The 22232-nt window shown below is 43.7% G+C and overlaps 1 protein-coding gene across 2 annotated transcripts in view; it reads left to right on the top strand.

Annotated features, from left to right (window-relative positions):
• The window catches only part of LOC140736308 (short transient receptor potential channel 4-associated protein-like), a 155689-nt gene extending 147083 nt beyond the window's left edge, over positions 1-8606 (top strand). For both annotated transcript variants that reach the window (XM_073062299.1, XM_073062300.1), the window contains 5 exons: positions 2358-2498; positions 3213-3324; positions 3625-3737; positions 6527-6733; positions 7056-8606. In XM_073062299.1, coding sequence (XP_072918400.1) covers positions 2358-2498; positions 3213-3324; positions 3625-3737; positions 6527-6733; positions 7056-7193 — 711 coding nt within the window. In that variant the 3' untranslated portion in view covers positions 7194-8606. The remainder of the gene's footprint in view (positions 1-2357; positions 2499-3212; positions 3325-3624; positions 3738-6526; positions 6734-7055) is intronic.
• Positions 8607-22232: the final 13626 nt, after the last annotated feature.

Below are 22232 nucleotides of genomic sequence, written 5' to 3'. Positions count from 1 at the left end.
CTTACCTCCGACGAGTTACGACACCCGCAGCAGGGCGCCGGGTCCCCCCCCTGCGGGCCGCAAACGGCAGCACTATAAGGACTTATGGCACCCGTCCGGTGCAGCTACGGTTCGACTCCAGCCAGTTTACGTGGGACTTCACACTGGCCGACGTAGCCCAACCACTTCTGGATGCGGATTTCTTGCGGGCTCACAGCCTACTGGTCGACCTGCCCAGGAAGAGACTGGTTCACATCGAGACCTTTCAGACGTTCTCCCTGGGTGCAGCCCAGTTGCCAGCCCCTCACCTCGGCTCCATCACGCTGTCCGACAACGACTTCACCAGGGTCCTGGCGGATTTCCCATCGGTTCTGGCACCGCAGTTCGCGGCAGCCATGCCCCGACACGGCGTACACCACATCCTGACCCAGGGACCACCCCTCCATTCCCGCGCTCGGCGGCTTCCCCCGGACAAGCTCCGACTGGCGAAAGAGTAGTTCAAGAGGATGGAGGAATTGGGGATCATTCGGCGGCACCCTGCACATGGTGCCCAAAGCGACAGGGGGCTGGAGACCGTGCGGCGACTACCGCAGGCTGAACGAGGCTACAATACCGGACCGCTACCCCTGTGCCGCACATTCAGGACTTTGCAGCAAACCTGCACGGCGCACGGATCTTCTCCAAGGTAGACCTCATCCGCGGATACCATCAAATCCCGATGCATCCGGACGACGTCCCCAAAACGGCTCTCATCACCCCGTTCGGTCTTTTTGAGTTCCTCCGCATGCCGTTCGGCCTGAAGAATGCCGCACAGATGTTCCAGCGGTTGATGGACGCGGTGGGACGCGACCTGGACTTCGCATTCATCTATTTGGACGACATCCTCATAGCCAGCAGCAGTCGTCAGGAGCATCTGTCCCACCTCCGACAACTCTATGCCCGGCTGAGTGACTACGGTCTAACGATCAACCTGGCCAAATGCCAGTTCGGGCTCGACACCATTGACTTCCTGGGCCACAGGATTACCACAGACGGGGCAACCCCTCTGCCTGCTAAGGTAGATGCGGTCCGCCATTTCCCCCGACCCACCACGATCAAAGGCCTCCAGGAATTCGTAGGTATGGTCAATTTCTACCACCGCTTCCTCCCTTCAGCTGCCCGGATCATGTGCCCCCTGTTCGCCTTGCTGTCCTTGAACAGGTCCGGGCAAGGACATTACCTGGGACGAGGTGTCCGCCGCCGCTTTCATTCAAACGAAGGATGCCTTGGCGAACGCCACGATGCTAGTGCACCCCAGAATGGACGTCCCTACCGCCCTCACAGTGGACGCATCTAATATGGCAGTCGGTGGGGTACTGGAGCAGCTCATCGCGGGCCGCTGGCAACCCCTGGCGTTTTTCAGCAAACACCTGCGGCCACCCGAGCTCAAATACAGTGCTTTCGACCGGGAGCTGTTGGCGCTATACCTGGCAATCCAGCATTTCAGGTACTTCTTAGAAGGTAGGCCCTTCACCACGTTCACGGACCACAAACCGCTTACCTTTACATTCACAAAGGTGTCTGATCCCTGGTCGTCCCGCCAGCAGCGCCATCTGTCCTACATCTCTGAATACACGACGGACGTCCGGCACGTCTCGGGTAAGGACAATGTCGTGGCGGATGCGCTCTCTCGCCCTAACATTCACGTCCTTTCCCAAGGGGTAGACTTTGAGGCACTGGCTGAGGCACAGCTGGCAGATGAGGAGATCCCGTGTTACAGGACCGCAGTCTCCGGTTTGCAGCTCCAGGACCTCCCCGTAGGCCCAGGGGAGAGGACCCTACTCTGTGACGTCGCCACTGGCCAGCCCCGTCCCGTCGTCCCGGCACCTTGGCGACGACGTGTTTTCGACTCCATTCATAACTTGGCCCACCCCTCCATCCGCACTACCGTCCGGATGGTCTCCAGCAGGTTCGTTTGGCATGGACTCCGCAAGCAGGTCCGTGACTGGGCCAGAACGTGCATGCACTGCCAGACGGCCAAGGTGCCTCTCGAGGTATCGGGTGGGGGAGACAGGCTTTAAAGCAAGACTGTGAATTTGAAATAAACTTATTCTTTGGCTGCAGTTTATCGACTCCGCGTCGTTATTTCAGCGCTGCGTATAGCACACCGCTACAGTATGCTATATATTGAGGCTGCAGTTAAAGCATTGCATCCAACTCTGGGCACAACACTAATGGGGATCAGAAGAAATGTATTGGTATGACTCAACAGGTGAGATAGCTGAGTTTTGGATGTACCTGCGGGAGGTTTAAAAAAAATTGAAACAGCATTTCCATGAGGATAGTTATGGGAGATAATCATCAAAAGAAGTTAAACACATGTGTTTTTCTTTTTGTAGCATATTTTGTTCTGCATTATTGACAGCGAATGCAAATCAAGAGATGTGCTGCAGAGTTACTTTGATCTTTTGGGCGAGCTGATGAAATTCAACATTGATGCCTTCAGGAGGTTTAATAAATATGTAAACACAGAGGAAAAGGTGAGTGAGTTGTGCAGCTGATTCTGTAGCTGCTTGATTCATATTTACGAGTTATTTTTTAAAAGATATTGCAAGTTCCTTGTGTTTCAGCTATCAAAAAAAAGGCCTATGTTGTTCTGATTTTCTATAAATAACAGTTCATTAATTTGCTTTGTAGGGAATGATACTTGGCCTTTGTGACTAAAATCCTATACCACTGTATTTCATTCATGGTTAGCAGGCCATAGTGTGAGAGTCCCTGTGCAGTTCTGTGTTCACTCTTAACAGGAGCATGTTGGCCTTGATCTCTCCCATCTCACTTTGAAGAGCCTCCCATTAGCCCTGTATTTCTTGGTTCTTTTTCCTTATGTACATGTGGGATTTTATATATTTACCTAAGTATACCTAAATATAAATTGTACGTATATAGTACAAACATGGCCTCAGCATTGATCTGTATTGAACACCACTTGTTGCAAGCATCCAATCACACATCCATCTCTCTTGCGTCAGTTCTCTCCTTTTGTTAAACAAACTTCTGTCCAGTTTGCCAACTTTCCCTTCATCTTTTGAATCACTCTCCCCTTTGGGACCTTACTGAAGACAAGGTAAGTTCTTCTCTACTGCCCTCATCAGTGCACTTTCTTGCCTCCAGTTCGTGTGTTGTCTTCAGCTAATGTTTTTTGTTCTAAGTTAGTGTTACTAACTGTCAAGTAGCACATTGTCTGTCTTCAGTTTCAGATCTTTTTGAAACAAATCAACAGTTCTTTAGTGGATTCTAATATGTTGGTTCGCTGCATAGTGTTGTCCTTGGACCGATTTGAGAGTCAAACAGATGCTGTTAAAGGTATGACAAAAATTAAACCATTATTCAAGCAACTGAGAAGCTTCAGGTATTCTGCACTGTAATTTTTTTGTGTTTCTCCTCTTCAATGCCTTCAAACTGTGGGCAACACTTGACATAAATTTAACATTTTAGATGCAACTCAAAAATAAACTCCCTCCTTTCTTGAAAAGTGGGATAACATTAGCCATTGATGTTATTGCATGGTACAAGGTACACATGACCAAATGATTGACTAATTTGAATGTGATAAAGGGCTGGGCGTGTGCTGTTCTGTTACTGACCACATGTGCTTATTTTCAGTTGCAGAAGTGATTTCCCAGTGCTGCCTGTTGTCCTACATGTCCCACGTTGAAAACCGCCTCTCTTTTCTTTTCCGTCTAATTAACATTATTCAAGTCCAGACCCTCACGCAGGTAAACTGATTTTTTTTGTAATGTCATATTGAAATTCTTGTCAACTATAAATATTTCGGCATGATCTCTGATACTCCGATGTCGGTTTACTTGCATTGTAAGTAAACATTTTAGAGCTGATGTCATTAAGCAGTAAATGGAGCAGGCACTTGATTGGAGATCAGGTAAAGTTGACCCTTTTAAGATCATGAAATCCATTAGGGAAAATGCTTGAGAGGCTATCTTGGATTGTTTTAGTTCAATTTGTATATAATAGGGGGTGAAAGGAATTTGCACCACCAAAGGAGGCTGTTTTCCAATTGTATCCATGCCGCCGTAAAGTAGACTTTAAATGAAACCTTACTTCTCAACTCCTGATCCATCAGAGTTACAGTCCTTCAATACTCATCTAATGTGGCAGTGTCTCTGCCTTCTCCACACTTCCAGCCAATAATTTCCAGACCCCACTGGATAGGATCAACCACTCTCTAATCCTTCAGCTATCTCCTCCCTAGTTATTGATCCTGCTGCAAATTGAAGTTAATTCATTATTGTTAACTATATCCAGGCTCTAAGTAAAAATAGTAAATCTCAATTTAAACTTTTGTTTCACTGAGGGTAACACAGCCCATTCTCATTTCTTCCCTTAAAAATATTTCTGAAACTCTGATAACATTCTTATAGTTCTCCTCTACACTTTTGCATTCTCCTTGCAGTATGGTTACCAAAATTCTGTTGTAGCTGAGGTCAGACTTGTATTTTCTGTAATCATATCTTAGCTTCCCCGCTTTCTGTGCCTGGGCCAATAAAAGCAAGTGTTCTGAATGCCACCATCTTATTCACCTATCAGCTTCAGGGATCTGTGATTATAAACTTCAGGATCTCTCTGTTCCTGGAGCAGAGAATGTTGAGCCTGTGAACTCTACTATTGAAGCAGTCGTAGCTAAGTCATTGAAGAAAGAACTGAATACAGTTCTTAGGGCCAAGGGATTAAGGAATATGGGGGAGGTAGCAGGAACAGGGTACTGAATTTGTGTGATCAAGTCTGTACTAGATAATGCAGTAGGCTGTTAGAATTGAATGTGCTAATTTGATGTGTCTGGTAGATTTCTGGGTATTAAGTGAATTAAGGAGTCCTGTGGTAGCATGATGTTATTGCATGGTACAAGGTACACATGACCAAATGATTGACTAATTTGAAAATAGTAAAGGTTAGGAGTACAATCCGGAAGACCACAATCTGCGGATTGGTGATAACATATCCTCCTCACTGATAACACTGGCGCACCACAGGGGTGTGTGCTTAGCCCACTGCTCTCTCTATACCCATGACTGTGTGGCTAGGCATAGCTCAAATACCATCTATAACTTTGCTGAAGATACAACTATTGTTGGTAGAATCTCAGATGGAGATGAGAGGGTGTACAGGAGCAAGGTATGCCAACTAGTGGAGTGGTGTTGCTGCAACAACATTGCACTCAACATCAGTAAGACGAAAGAGCTGATTGTGGACTTCAGGAAGGGTAAGACGAAGGAACACATATCAATCCTCATAGAGGGATCAGAAGTAGAGAGTGTGAGCAGTTTCAAGTTTTTGGATGTCAAGATATCTGAGGGCCGAACCTGATCCCAACATATCAATGCAGCTATGAAGAAGGCAAGACAGTGACTCTACATCATTAGGGGTCTGAAGAGATTTAGTATGTCAACAAATACACTCAAAAACTTCTGTAGATGTACCATGGAGAGCATTCTGACAGGCTGCATCACTGTCTGATACCAGGGTGGGGGGCTACTGCATAGGATACGAAAGAAGCTGCAGAGGGTTGTAAATTTGGCTCCATCTTGGGTACTAGCCTACAAAGTACCCAGGACATCTTTAAGAAGAGGTGTCTCAGAACGGCAGCATCCATTATTAAGGATCTCCAGCACACAGTGTATGCCCTTTTCTCACTGTTACCGTCAGGTAGGTACAGAAGCCTTAAAGGCACACAGTCAGCGATTCAGGAACAGCTTCTTCCCCTCTGCCATCCGATTCCTAAATGTTCATTGAACCCATTAACACTATCTCACTTTTTTAATATATTTTCTGGTTTTTGCACAATTTTTAATCTATTCAGAATGCTTATAGAGCCATAGAACATTACAGCACAAAAACAGGCCTTTTGGCCCTTCTTAGTTGTGCCGAACCATTTTTCTGCCTAGTCCCACTGACCTGCACCTGGACCTTATCCCTCCTTACAGTGCTTTTTGAGCACACTGTTTAAAAACCGTTCACTCTAAGCACAGTGTAGTAATCTGATGGCTACACAAGTGCACTTGACTGATCTGATGCTGGTTGGTAATAGTCTCCTGCATAGCGTTCCAAAAAAACAAAGGGAATCCTGGTTATTTTCTCAATTTTTGTTCTTTAGAAGTTGGTCCAAGTAAGCTGCTGTCCCGATTAATGGATGGCCCAGTTAACCAGAATTTGCTGTATTTCTTACCCCAAATTGACTTCCCAAAATGCAAAACCTTGCACCTGTGACTAAATTCCATTTGCCAACACTATGCACAGTTTTCCAATTTATCCTTGTCCAGCTGTAGTCATAAACAGCTTTCCTCGCTATCCACAGCACCAATTTTTATGTCATTCACACATCTACTGATCATACCTCCTATATCCAATTAATCATACCTTCATTCAGGTTTAGTAGTTTATTGTTCAACATTAATAAATGTTTTTTAAGCTTCACCATTATTTGCCTCTTGGTTACTCCTAAGATGTGATCTAGGGGAAGCATCTTACTGGTAATGTTTCTTTTACTCAGGAAAATGTCAGCTGTCTAAACACCAGCCTGGTGATCCTGATGCTAGCAAGGCGCAAGGGCAAACTGCCATTTTACCTGAACGCCCTGCGAGAAAAAGAGCTTTCTGAGAAATATCCAGGATTCCTTCTCAACAATTTCCATAGCCTGCTCCGCTTTTGGCAAGAACATTACCTCAACAAAGATAAGGACAGTACCTGTCTGGAAAATGTAAGTCTGGCCTCAGCTGAGGCACGCAACTCCTTATCAATCACCTTAAGTAAAATTATTGCTGAAGTATTTACTCATACATTGTTTATTTTTTTGGAATTTGAAGCTGTGATAGTCTTCAAAGAGCTAACATGCTCTCTCTGTTGTTCAGTTGATTGAGGTGCTGGATGATCTCCTGAACCCTGGACAATACCCAGAAGTAGAAAGCTGCTCTTTGGACTAAGAGAATAAAATAGGGAGGGCTTTTAATGTTCAGTTTCTGTTAATGTGTCTTAATGATTTATTATTTTTGATAGAATTTTGATCTTTGTTTTCCCCACAGAGTTCCTGCATTAATTTCAGTTACTGGAAAGAGACAGTATCACTACTGCTTTGCCCAGATCAGACAGCCCCTTGTGCAATCATTAGCTACATCGATGAAGCGTACATGAGCATCGATAAAGACTTCAGTGAAGACTAATGTTCACCCTTTAGACCAACTGGACTATTGCTTTGTACAACTGCAGATCCGGCTCAAAACCATGGAATTCAGGTCGTGGTGACTGGTGTCTGTCCACAGCCAGACTGGGAGTTGAGCAAGAGCTGATTGGTGATTAGTGCAAATGCTTTTATTTTAACCATGGACAAATGCCTTTTGTCTTTGATTACTATCCTCCGGCTTCTGAACCCATATATTACTGGCCGGGGGTTTGTGGGAGGGTGAGAAATGGATACAAGTCAAAGTTGCCTGCAGACGGTACTGCCTGGGGTCAACATATAAAGGAGGAAGCATTTTTATCATCATTTTTTAAACGTCACATGTTGATTTGGTATTTTTAAACCCCTATGTGTTTGTCACTTGGCATCTTCCTGGTTGTGTTATGATGCAGGTGGCCAACAGAACAATGTTCAGTGTGAGAGTTCATTCACAGTAATATTTTAACTAATTTGTTAAAAGTGAGTGGCTGTTAGTAGAATTTGAATGATTTGTTTCTCCTCAAGTGTTTGAATCTGCTTGAATCTTACATGTGCAGCTTATTGAATCCTCATAGTTTATAATATATATACAGTGTACTCATTCCACCTGCATTTTGGCATAGTCTATTGAATGCCCTTGTAAAGGAGCTAGTTTAATTTCCTAAAAGCCACATGCACAAAACCTTTATAATTTTAATATCATCTTTTTTTTTGTCTCTTAAAAAGGTGGTGATTCCTTACTGGCTTCAGTTGCAGGGGTGCTGGTCACCCTTCAGTACGTTGCCTGTACTTGAAATTTCAAAATGAATTTCAGCAGTTAATTGAATTTTTCAGAAGTGGACCTGAAAGTCCAACCAAATTCTGTTATTGAATTTATAGCTAGAAGCACTGAGTACTGTTCAGGACTCTAGCCCCTTCTCTTCCTACCCAGAGTGCTAAGGCAACTCTGGCTGTAATCAGCTGACTGGTATTAATGCAGCTGGGTATTCCCAGTGTGTGGTTCAGCAAATCACAGGTAAACTTCCTGAATAACAGGATGGTCGTCCATTGGGTTTTAATGGAATGCTGATTGTGCAAACATGCTATGTAAACCCACTAGATCATTGAGCTGTCTGTATGTTTAAAATAATGATTAATGGGCCTGAGTTACTGCAGTTTATAAACCGGAGAAATTACTGGGTTGAAAAGTTGACCTGTGACATTGAACAAAAAAATTCATTGTCACAATGATTTCAGTCAAGTGTATAAAGGTGCAAATTGTTTATTCTTTATTCATGCACTTTGGAAGAATAGATCTTTTTCCAAATGTCTTGGGTCCGAGGGATCTTTACAAAAAGTAAATTCTGGTGATTGCAGATCTGTCAATGGTGATAGAGCTGTTTGAGTTGATAAATAAAGAGGACGCACAATGCTTGTGTACTGGCTTGTCTGATTATCGCTTTTGCATTGATATCAATGCACCCAGTAAATCTGATTTAAAGGCTTTTAGTTGCTCTAGGTAGTCTCATCTTTTTCCTAGGCTAAGCTTTTCTGAAATGTTCTGCCAGTTAAGAAGCCGACATGTCCATTCTGGTGAGCCTCGTGCCTCGTTGTGTACACTCAGACCCCGCCTAACACCACCCCACATAGAGCTGATTCATTACAACAAGGTATTTCAATTCTTTATTGAAATATTTTTAAATGACAAAAATTCAATCTAAACAACACATCTGAAGAGCAGCCACCATTACAGTAAACATTCAATCAGCTTATGAGAGTGCCAGAGTGAATCGGAAGAAGAAATAATCGGGCAGATTATTATTTAGATGGGGAGAAAGTTCAAAAATCAGAATTGCAAAGAGACTTGGGGATCCTCGTGTGGGATACCCTAAAGGTTAGCCACCAGGTTGGATCGGCAGTTAGAAAAGCGAATGCTATGTTGGCATTCATTTCAAGAGGAATAGTTTATAAGAGTAAGGTGGTGTTAATGAGGCTCTATGGGGCACTGGTGAGACCCCATTTGGAATACTGTGTGCAGTTTTAGGCCCCCTATCTTAGAAAGGATGTGCTGATGTTGGAGAGAAGTACAGAGAAGATTCACAAGGATGATTCGTGGAATGCAGGGACTACCATATGAGGAGCGTTTATCGGCTCTTGGATTGTATTCATTAGAGTATAGAAGAATGAGAGGGGTTCTCATAGAAACATTTCGAATGTTGAAAGGGTTGGATAGAGTAGATGTGGAAAGGCTGTTTCTCTTGGTGGGTGAGTCCAGGACAAGAGGTCACTGTCTTAGAATTAGAGGGTACCCATTTAAAACAGAAATGAGGAGAAAGTTTTTTAGCCAGAGGGTCATGGATTTATGGAATTCGTTGCCACATACAGCTGTGGAGGCCCAATCATTGAAGGTTTTTAAGGAGGAGATTGACAGGTGTATGTGTATCTGAGGAAACTTTTGTTATCCTCTTTAATGTTATTGGCTAGCTTACTTTAGTATTCCATCTTTACACTTTGCATGACTTCTTTAGTTGCCTTCTGTTGGTTTTTAAAAGCTTCCCAATCTTCTAACTTCCCACTAATCTTTGCTCTACTACATGCCCTCTCCTTGTCATGTATGTTGGCTTTGACTTCTCTTTTAAGCCATGGTTGTGTCATCTTTCCTTTGGAATACTTCTTCCTGTTTGGGATGTATATATCCTGAGCCTTTGGAATTGCTTCCAGAAAATCCAGTCATTTTTGCTCTGCTGTCATTCCTGCCAGTGTTCTTTACCAATCAATTCTGGCCAACTCCTCTCATGTGCCTCTCTAATTCCCTTTACTCCACTTTAATATAATACATCTGACCTTAGCTTCTCTTTCTCAAATTTCAGGGTGAAATCACTACTCCAAAGGGTTCTTTCACCTTAAGCTGTCTTAATCAATTCTGGTTCATTGCACAACACGCAATCCAGAATAGCTGATCCTCTAGTGGGCTCAACCATGAGCTGCTCTAAAAAGCCATTTCATAGGCACTCTAGAGTTTCCACCTCCCGTAATCCAGCACCAACCTGATTTTCCCAATCCACCAGCTTATTGAAATCCCACATGACTATTGTAACATTGCCCTTGTGGCATGCATTTTCTAGTTTCCATTGTAATTTGTATGCCATATCATTACCACTGTTTCAGGGTCTGTATACAACTCCCATCAGCATCTTTTTAACCTTGCAGTTCCTTAGCTCTACCCACAAAGATTCAACATGTTCCGATCCTATTTCTAGGATAGAAATCTTTCTAATGATTTAATGTCAGTTTTTATCAATAGGGTAGTGCCATCTCCTGTGTATTCCTGCCTTCCTTTCGATACAATGTGTATTCTATGTGCTCCCAGCTATAATCTTTCAGACACAATTCAGAGATGCCTACAACATCATACCTGTCAATCTGCAACTGTGCTGCAAGTTGATCTACCTCATTCTGTATACTGCGCACATCCAGATACAACACCTTTAGTCCTGTACTCACCCTTTTCAATTTTGTCGCACCATGCTCAACCTTTTCATCCCTGACTTTGCGGTCTTACAGACATCTCCCTCCACAACCTCTTCACTAACTGTTCTGGCATTCTGGTTCCCATCCCCCTGCACCTCCAGTTTAAACCCAGCCATGCAGCATTAACAAACCTTCCAGCTAGGATATTAGTCTCTCTCCTACTCAGATGCAAACATTCCCTTCTGTACAGGTCCCACCTTTCCTGGAAGAGAAACTAATGATCTAAAAATCTTATATGCCCTCCCTCCTACACCAACTCCTTAGCCATGTATTAAACTGTGTAATCTTCCTAGTTCTAGCCTTACTAGCACATGACATGGGTAGCAATCCTGACATCACAACCCTGGAGATCCTGCCCTTTAACTTACCACCTAAGTCCCTGAACTCCCTATGCAGAACCTCATCACTCATCCTACCCTCGTCATTGGTGTGGTAAACTATGTATACCTGTCTGGACACGCCCCTCTGCTGACTGCTCCTGTGGCTCCTCCCACAGACCCCTGTATGAAGGCGATTGGGGCACTGCTTCTCCCTCAGTCTCCGAGATGTCATGCTCCCTTTTTGCTGTTAATAAAATTGATGCACCATCAATTACTCTCGGAGACTGAAAGTGAACGATAGGCGTTTATTAACAGCAAAAGGTTCCTTAACCCCTTTCCCCTTCTTGCCTGTCACCCAGTTTCCTGTGTCCTGTACCTTGGATGTAACTACTTCTCGAAATGTCCCCTCATCACTCCTTCAGCCTCCCAAGTGATCTGGAGTTCATCCAGTTCCAGTTTCAACTCCTTAATGCAGTTTGTTAGAAGCTGCAACTGGCTTTCTGAGGCTTTGGGTATCTTGAGATCTTGATAGTTTGGAGGGACTCGGTTGAACCCGCTCCTCCACCTTTGAGAGTGTCATTTTAACTTGGGGTTCTTCATAATTATGTTGATTAAAGGCATCTGTGTTCAATTTTATACCATTGACAGTCACACAGTCCAGGTAAGAGGGCAGCTGGATCTGTAAGATTTCCTGGGTGGTTTAAGGTTCCTCAGAGTACAGCAGGAAAGACTTCTGTACACAATCCAGGACCAGGTTGTTAGTTGCTTTTAACAGAATGTCTTGAACACAGTGGCGATAGGCTGGTACCAGGTTGGGAAAGATTGATGCGTGTGCAGTTAATAGACAGGCTGCAGTACTGTAGGGTGTTGGCAATGACCAACTCGGCTTCACTGAGATTACAATCCCTTAACTAGAAAGTCCTGGTTTCACAATCAATTTATTATTAACTGCAAAACAAATAACATTACTGCATGGGAGTCAACTTATCTTTGAGCTGCTTTAAGCAGTTACGTAACGTAACGTCTGCTGCCCTGTAAACACTTACCATTACTTTAGGTTCACAATATGAAAGTTCTGTTTGAATTTATTTCTTCATCAATCATAAGGAGGTCAATATCTTCCCACTTGAATTCACTAATGAAGGATTATTCTCTATCACATTGAGTCCCTATAATAAATGGTGTAGTGAATAAACAAGAATTTTTGGTGAGGTAATGTCACATCAGTTTTCTATTTTGTTTCAAACTGATTGTGAAAAGGAACCAGGTCTTGGCTTTTCTGCACTTAGCATTGGAGAGAGTTTGATTACAGCCAATTAAATGTTACAGGCTGGTGAAATTCACTTGAACAATATTCTCTGCAGTGGCAGCACTGAGGTGGTACTTGCTGGTACTATAGCACCAGCAGAAATTACAATAGCACCACCACAGCACCGCCAAGAAATTAACTGAAATTTGACATACAAGTTGCAGCTGCTTTCTCTGTATAGTTTTGAATATAGCTTGTTTCTCCAGTTGATCTGGTGAAACAGCGCCCCCAATTACCATAGCACCCACGCAGCAATAAAGTTATAAACTCTGTGCTAGTCTAAGGTCAGATCCACTCTACACTTCTGCTTATTCTTTCGTTGTCAATGTCTCGCCATTGCTGTCCTCACTCAGATCAGTTAAGCTGATCTAAGATCACTTAAGGTGGTGATGTCACTCACTCTCACTCACGTGAGAGATTGATAGTATACATACATTGTGCAGGATCCAGGCACAGATCCATGGTCTCGTGAGACTAACAGATGCCACACACACACATTGTGCTTTTACAAGCTAGCATGGGCCTGGCACGTGCATTATTTTGGCCGGTGTGAAAAATGGATCGAATTTTAGTGAGAAAACAAGCTCATCCAGAGGAATCAGTGATGTCTCAGCCTGAGCCTGTCTTAATTGAAAGTGACATGCAGAAAGAAGTAAGTGAGGATGAGGACGACAGCAGTTCATCGAAGGAGGGCGAAGTAGAGGAACAAGAAATGAAGCGGGATTTGGAAGAGCATGTAGATGAAGCTGCTCTTAGTGCTAGTGGGAATACTGTTAGCGATGTTACAGCAGCCTGAGGACGGACCCAGTCGACCAGCATTGAAAAAGTACCCTTCGCAACAGTTTGGCAATCAGCAAAGGAGTTTTATTCGTGGCTGGTTTGACCTGTACTCCTGGCTGGAATATCCAATCACGAAAGCCACTATGTTCTGCTTCGCATGCAGACATATCCTGTGTGGAGGACACGGGTTCCATTCTGAGTCTACCTTCACTGTCACCGGTTACCACAACTGGCGGAAAGCTACAACAGCTTTCAATACCCACCATGTAAGTACAGCTCATAAGTTTGCTATGGAGGCATGGGCCGAATTCAGACTGAGAAAACAAGATGGTTCAAGATTGGGAAATACGCTTGATAAAGGACATGCAAAGATTGTCCAAGAAAATCATTACTATATGATTTTTTTTTAAATTTGGGCCTAGACTAATGCTGTTTATATTCTTATTTTATGGTGGACACCCCATAGTCCTTATGTTTCCAAAAATATTACATTTACTGCTATTAAGCCTACTGGTTTTGCTTAGACTTCCAAGCAGTGATTCTGTTGATTTTTGTTTTAAATTCTTCAATTATGTGAAGAACAAAAGGATGACAGGAGTTGAAGGTAGGACCGATTAGAGATAAAAGTGGGAAGATGTGCCTGGAGGCTGTGGAAGTGAGCGAGGTCCTCAATGAATACTTCTCTTTGGTATTCACCAATGAGAGGGAACGATGACAGTGAGGACAATATGAGTGAGGTTGAAGTTCTGGAGCATGTTGATATTAAGGGAGAGGAGGTGTTGGACTTGTGAAAATACATTAGGATGGATGTCCCCGGGGCCTGATGGAATATTCCCCAGGCTGCTCCATGAGGCGAGGGAAGAGATTGCTGAGCCTCTGGGTAGGATCTTTATGTCCTCGTTGTCCACAGGAATGGTACCGGAGGATTGGACGGAGGCGAATGTTGTCCCCTTGTTCAAAAAAGGTAGTAGGAATAGTCCGGGTAATTATAGACCAGTGAGCCTTACGTCTGTGGTGGGAAAGCTGTTGGAAAAGATTCTTAGAGGTAGGATCTATGGGCATTTAGAGAATCATGGTCTGATCAGGGACAGTCAGCATGGCTTTGTGAAGGGCAGATCGTGTCTAACAAGCCTGATAGAGTTCTTTGAGGAGGTGACCAGGCATATAGATGAAGGTAATGCAGTGGATGTGATCTACATGGATTTTAGTAAGACATTTGACAAGGTTCCACACGGTAGGCTTATTCAGAAAGTCAGAAGGCATGGGATCCAGGGAAGTTTGGCCAGGTGGATTCAGAATTGGCTTGCCTGCAGAAGGCAGAGGGTCATGGTGGAGGGAGTACATTCAGATTGGAGGGTTGTGACTAGTGGTGTCCCACAAGGATCTGTTCTGGGACCTCTACTTTTTGTGATTTTTATTAATGACCTGGATGTGGGGGTAGAAGGGTGGGTTGGCAAGTTTGCAGACGACACAAAGGTTGATGGTGTTGTGGATAGTGTAGAGGATTGTTGAAGATTGCAGAGAGACATTGATAGGATGCAGAAGTGGGCTGAGAAGTGGCAGATGGAGTTCAACCTGGAGAAGTGTGAAGTGGTACACTTTGGAAGGACAAACTCCAAGGCAGAGTACAAAGTAAATGGCAGGATACTTGGTAGTGTGGAGGAGTAGAGGGATCTGGGGGTACATGTCCACAGATCCCTGAAAGTTGCCTCACAGGTAGATAGGGTAGTTAAGAAAGCTTATAGAAACATAGAAAATAGGTGCAGGAGTAGGCCTTTCGGCCCTTCGGGCCTGCACCACCATTCAGTATGATCATGGCTGATCATCCAACTCAGAACCCTGTACCTGCTTTCTCTCCATACCCCCTGATCCCTTTAGCCACAAGAGCCATATCTAACTCCCTCTTAAATATAGCCAATGAACTGGCCTCAACTGTTTCCTGTGACAGAGAATTCCACAGATTCACCACTCTGTGTGAAGAAGTTTTTCCTCATCTCGGTCCTAAAAGGCTTCCCCTTTATCCTTAAACTGTGACCTCTCGTTCTGGACTCCCCCAACATCGGAAACAACCTTCCTGCATCTAGCCTGTTCAATCCCTTTAGAATTTTATACGTTTCAATAAGATCCCCCCCTCAATCTTCTAAATTCCAGCGAGTATAAGCCTAGTCGATCCAGTCTTTCTTCATATGAAAGCCTTGCCATCCCAGGAATCAATTTGCTGAACCTTCTTTGTACTCCCTCGATGGCAAGAATGTCTTTCCTCCGATTAGGGGACCAAAACTACACACAGTACTCCAGCTGTGGTCTCACCAAGGCCTTGTACAACTGCAGTAGAACCTCCCTACTCCTGTAATCGAATCCTCTTGCTATGAATGCCAACATACCATTTGCCTTTTTCACTGCATGCCCACTTTCAATGACTGGTGTACAATGACACCCACGTTTTGTTGCACCTCCCCTTTTCCTAATCGGCCACCATTCAGATAATAATCTGTTTTCCTGTTCTTGCAACCAAAGTGGATAACCTCACATTTATCCACATTAAATTGCATCTGCCATGAATTTGCCCACTCATCTAACCTGTCCAAGTCACCCTGCATCCTCTTAGCATCCTCCTCACAGCTAACACCGCCTCCCAGCTTCGTGTCATCTGCAAAGTTGGAGATGCTGCATTTAATTCCCTTGTCTAAATCATTAATATATATTGTAAACAACTGAGGTCCCAGCACTGAGCCTTGCGGTACCCCACTAGTCTCCACCTGCCAATCTGAAAAGGTCCCGTTTATTCCCACTCTTTGCTTCCTATCTGCCAACCAATTCTCTATCCACATCAATACCATACCCCCAATACCATGTGGTGTTTGCTTTCATAAGTCGAGGGATAGAGTTTAAGAGACGCGATGTAATGATGCAGCTCTATAAAACTCTGGTTGGGCCACACTTGAAGTACTGTGTCCGGTTCTGGTCGCCTCACTATAGGAAGGATGTGGAAGCATTAGAAAGGGTACAGAGGAGATTTACCAGGATGCTGCCTGGTTTAGAGAGTATGGATTATGATCAGAGATTAAGGGAGCTAGGGCTTTACTCTTTGGAGAGGAGAATGAGAGGAGACATGATAGAGGTGTACAAGATATTAAGAGGAATAGATAGTGGACAGCCAACACCTCTTCCCCAGGGCACCACTGCTCAGTACAAGAGGAAACGGCTTTAAGGTAAGGGGAGGGAAATTCAAGGGGGATATTAGAGGAAGGTTTTTCACTCAGAGAGTGGTTGGTGCGTGGAATGCACTGCCTGTGTCAGTGGTGGAGGCAGATACACTAGTGATGTTTAAGAGACTACTAGACAGGTATATAGAGGAATTTAAGGTGGGAGGCTTATATGGGAGGCAGGGTTTGAGGGTCGGCACAACATTGTGGGCCGAAGGGCTTGTAATGTGCTGTACTGTTCTATGTTCTAAATTTAGTAGCTGAATTAATTGAGGTATTGCATGGTCAGCACGATTTGTCCAACTCCTGGTAAAGCCTTGCATCTGTTGTTTGCCTTATTTGACTTTAATAATAGTGTATCTTTTGGCATTGTCTGTCTATGTAATACAAATAGTGGACATTGTGGGATAGTGTGTTTTTCAGTTGAAAAGCACGCATTTGACGCTGATTCCAGGATTCGTACGTGATCCATGTTGTGCGCTGTGGGTCGGATGCTCTGTCGGTTTGTTTCTTTATGCTCTGTGTAGCCCAGGTTGTCTCCGATGCTGTTGACACTGTCACAGTTCACTTCTATATTAGATCTATCAATTGCTGTTGCTTGTGAATCAACAGAGGCATTTATAGTAGGCACATAATGCTTGAAACTGACTTTTGAACTCCACGCGTCTGGCCTTGCGAATACATATTACCATACAGTACATCCCTCAGCACCATCACTGAATAATTCAGCCCCACTGTAGCACCAGCAAGGAAAAGTCTGGCGCCGCCAGTGATTCTCTGCCTTTCAGGGGCAGTCATTTAGATGGTAATGTGAATGAGTTGAGCAGAGCTGGTGAAACTGTTGCTTCACAGTGCCAATGAGTGTTTAAATCCTGAACTCCAGTGCTGTCTGTGTGGATGGAGTTTGTATCTTCTCCCTGTGACCTCCCACAACCCAAAATGTGTGGGTTGGTAGGTTCATTGGAGCTATAATTGCTCCTTGCTATCCAGGTGAATGGTGGAATGTGTAGGGAGTTGATGGAAATGTGGGTGGAATAATAATGGGATTAGTATAGAATTTGTGTGATCAGTGCTGTCCCAGTGGCTACAAGAGTGTTTCCAGAAATGAAAGAATGATTCTTAATTTTGTCTTGAATGTTGTAAGATTTTGCCTTTTTATTTAAAGTTTTTCCATCACTGGGTAAAATTTCTGCCCTTTCAGTTTCCTGCAAAACACATTCCAATTGCCTTATGATCACCTATTAGAGGACCTGAACTAAACCAAGTGAAATACAAATATGTTTACAATGAGTTGAGTTGCATTCAGTAGATCCCCTTATTGCAGGATACTGTGGAAATCTTTGGGCTTGGTTTGAATATAATTTAGATCTCTAAAATATGGTTCAATAAAAATACAGTAAAAGATTGATACCTAAGGATGTACTTATTCCCTGAATGTGAAGTTGGATGGTCAGAAGCCAATTATTTTCTGATTTATTGTTATGAAGCTAGTTTCACTTGTGCATTAATATATTGAATGACACACGTTTGCTTTGTTCTATTTCAATGGTTTAGTGAAGTGCATTTAGAAACATAAAACATAGAAAACCTACAGCACAATACAGGCCCTTTGGCCCACAAAGCTGTGCCAAACATATCCTTACCTGAGAAATTTCCTAGGGTTACAAATAGACCTCTATTTTTCTGAGCTCTATATACCTGTCCAGGAGTCTCTTAAAAGTTCTGTTGTATCTGCCTTCACCACTATCAACGGCAGCCTGTTCCACTGTTACAAACCCTGTAACTGGGTCACTTACCAGCAAAAAGGGAGAGGTCCATTGCAGTCTGATGATACTATTTTTAACAGTATTTATTGGTGAAAATACACAAAAATAATATCAATGCAAATATACAGATAATATATGTCATCAATACTAAATCTAAAAGTGCGGGTATTATAATAATCAATAAGAAATAAGCTCTATCGTTGTCTAGGGGATAATGTATTGTCCGATGGAAATATAAAAGTCACTCAGTTCATGCAGGCTGCAGCCTTTGTTGGAGAGAGAGAGATTTTTACAAACTTGCCGGCTTTCCTTTTTTATGATTTCGATCTGTCAGAAGTCCCGTTGGTGTGGCTGTTCACTTGTGGCCTCTCCTTTAGCTAAGCCGTTCTTCCGTGATGAGCCCACTACCCTGGCAAGGGAGGACGCACACAGGCCCTCACCGGCGTTCGCTATAAAACGCTGTCACTGGCTTTCCAGCGTTTCTCCTGGTGCGTCTAAAGGGGTTGTTCCCCAGACCCTCTTTTATCCTTACTCACGGGGTCTCAGATGTCAATCAGGTTGGGATGATGCAATCCCTCAACCAGCCCACTCTGGTCGTCCCCTGAGGGCTTCAATGAATAGTACAGTACTCAATACACAATTCCGTCTCCAAGAGACAATAGCCGTTATCAGGGGTTTTTGTTTCGTTGAGGCCAGGACACATTCCAGACCTTGAGGATTCTGCGTGTCTCTCTCTCTCATTTCCTGGGTCCCAGACCCGAATTAATAGCGATTTTGCGATTCTCAAAAAGGAGGGGGCGACTTTGTACCCTTCGGCCCCTCAGAGTTGTGGCACATTCGTAACACCCCCTTCCTTCAAAGATTTTTACCATTGGTAAAAATGAATTAATACAGAGTCTTACAGGATTTTTCAGAATCTAACACAATACAAAAGAGTTTTTTCACTACAGAGTAATACAGTTATACATTCAATTCAGCATCTAAACAGTTAACGATTACATTGTCACTTCCTTTAATATCTTAACATCTTGTACCTTAATAAAATTCTTGTAGCATCAGACTCCAATTTAATAACTACCTATTTTTATTCCTTTTCTTCAGCAAACAAAAACTAAAGAGTTGTGATCTTAGCTTACGTGTATACTACAAAAGTTCATGCAAATACTACTCTTTATGTTACTTTCAAACTTAACAGTCAATCTTCCATGGGGGTTGTCTTTATTATTCACATGCTTTGTCGAAATCCCTTAAAACCGGATCCTGTTATTTAAAATGGCATCCCGTCAACCCTCGCCCCTTTTCCAGTTAACTCTCACGTGGTTAACTTGTATACTAGTGTGGAATAAGCTTTTGCATGCTCCTTTCATAGGAGTTATTTTATCAACAATGTGTTCCAAACTTAGACCATTTTCTGAATTTCCACACAATTCTTTAATTTTAAGCAAGTTGCTAGTTTTCTCTTCAGGACCCTTCATGCTATTAGTTTTCAGTTTAAACTCTTGGTCCAAACAGCATTTCAAATTCTGCCTCTTCACAGCACTCTCTTGAATAACAATAGCGTGTGGGGCACCTTTACATTCTAAATCAAACTGTAATTGATTCGCAGGTACCGTGTTACCAAGCCACTGTCTCTGCAGCCTGGTTGCTGCTTCTGACATCAATCCAGACTTTAAATTTTCTTCATTCAATTTAGGAACTACACTTTTCCCTTTTCCTTCAATAATAATATTCACTTCACCACCTTTTATCTCCTCACTAACTTTTAACAGACCTTCTAACACAAACAACTGGCAATTCTCACTTCCCACTATTACCAAGGTTAACTCTTTCTTCACTGAACCAAGTCCATCTGACCCACAAGGACTGCATTCCTTTTCAACTAAATCAGATACCTCAGACTTTTCCTGAGTTTCATTACTAGGTTCAGTACCACGTGCATCCACATCTTGAACACACTCAAACGGGACATCTGCCTCTTCCAGGCTTTCAATACCCGTACCCTTTTCAAATTCTAAATTCCCCTGATCCTCCCAGTTACTCTCTGGGCAACTCCCTTCCGGAGTAAACTCAACCCCACGGGCTGAGACCACCTCATCTGCCAACCCAGCAGACTTCTTCAAGGTAATGGCATCCTTTTCATCTAGGACTGCCCTCATTTCATTATCTGGAACACCTTTAGAATTTTCAACTTCTTCAAACAGTTCTGCCAAACCAGACAGATCATCCATGTCCAACCCTGGACCTTTTAACAGCCTTATCTGTTTCTCGTCTTTACTTCGTGCCTCTATAAATTTCCTCCTGGCTAAGGGCAGGTCTACCTCCTCTCCCTTACTCTCTTTCACTTTCCTATTCTCCGTTTTTCCACCCTCTAACTCCTCTTGGTACAGGGTCGGTAAAAACGTCTCAGCCAAATCGATACTGGCCGGATTTAAACTGGTCTCGTCCTCAGCTGCCTTTCTCGACATGCTGCGAGTGATCGCGCATGCGGGATAGATCTTGGAATCTAGGGGCGGGACCTCAACACTTACAGGCTGGCTCATCAGCTCCATGGCCGACCAAACGTCACCCCCAGCTAAATTGTTACCCAGAAGGATGTCTACGTCAGTTCTCTGGAATTCTGATCGCACCCCTATTTCAACTGGTCCAGATACCAGCTCACAATTTATAATGATCCTATGCAAAGGCACCGCTTCTGTCCCTTTTCCTATGCCTCTCAAAGCCACCTCTCCAGTCTTGCGACCAAAATCCAGTACCTTACTGCTAATCAATGACAGCTTCACTCCCGTGTCTCTCCAGATCCGCATTGGAACTGGTGTGTCTCCCTCTCTCACAGACACAGTTCCTTCTGAAATACATTTCTCAGACCCTTCTCGTACTCTGTCTACCTGGGGCTCTCTCGTTGATTTACTGATCACCACGGCACATCCTATAGGGACTGCTGCTTTCCATTTTCCTGTCTCCTTCCTCGGAGCAAGGCACTTAGATACAATATGACCCAACTTTCCACAATTAAAACAGGTCAAGCCAGGACCTCTCCTGCCGTCTTGCCTTTCCTCCTTAATTTTACCACTAGCTCCCGGCTGAATCTCTGCCTCAGCCGGCAGGCTTTCTCTACTGTTCCCACAGTCTCTCTGGTAACTTTTATTCAAGGAAAACTTTGTCTTGTGGGTTAGGGCATATTCATCTGCGAACCTAGCAAATTCGGAGATGGACTTATTTGGCCTCTCATTCAAATACATCCGGATATCATCCGAAACACAACCTTTAAATTCCTCAATCAGAATTAACTCCCTGAGACGCCAAAAATCTTCTTCCACTATTTCTGCTGCACACCAACGATCCAAGAGCACACCCTTCTCATAGGCAAACTCGGTATATGTCTGATTCCACCCTTTCTTTAAATTTCGGAACTTTTGTCTATAGGCCTCAGGTACCAATTCGTAGGTCCGAAGAATGGCCTCCTTTACTTTCTCATAATTCTCCGACTCTTCCTCCTCCATGGACAACGCCGCATATGCCCGTTGTGCCTTCCCTTTTAACACACTTTGTAACAACGCCACCCATTGCTCTTTGAGCCACTTCTGACTCACTGCCATCTTTTCAAAATGCAAGAAATAACTATCAACATCCGTCTCCTCGAACGGAGGTACTAACCTAAACTCTCGACTAACATTAAACCGCTCCTCTCGGTCTGACCCTTGAGCTCTTCGCTCTTGCCTTAACTTCTCCATGTCCAAGTCATGTTGCCTCTGTTTCTCTTTCTCCTCATACTCTCTCTCCTTCTCGGCTGTCTCCCTCTCCTTCTCGGCTCTTTCTTTTTCCTTTTCGGCCCTTTCCTTCTCTTTTTCAGCTGCTTCCAGCTGTTTTAACTGAATTTCATGCTCCCTTTGTTTCTCAGCTCTTTCCTGCTCTTTTTCCTTTTCGGCTGCTTCCAGCTGTTTCAACTTAATTTCATGTTCCAACCTTAATTTCTCCAACTCTAACTGAGCCGTCCCACTAGCTGGTACCCTTTCAGGGATATTTTCCAATACCTCAGCTGGAAACACATTCTTCACAATATAATACTGAGTTATGGCCCTCCTCACCTCCCGCTTTTTCATCGACAACCTCACCTCTGTGAGGTTTAGTCCTTTCGCAATATTTATCAAGTCC

Source organism: Hemitrygon akajei, chromosome 11, assembly GCF_048418815.1.
Source record: "Hemitrygon akajei chromosome 11, sHemAka1.3, whole genome shotgun sequence".
Classification (NCBI taxonomy): domain Eukaryota; kingdom Metazoa; phylum Chordata; class Chondrichthyes; order Myliobatiformes; family Dasyatidae; genus Hemitrygon; species Hemitrygon akajei.
The sequence above is the reverse complement of the archived record's forward strand: the minus strand, read 5'-3'. Positions and strand labels throughout refer to the sequence as shown.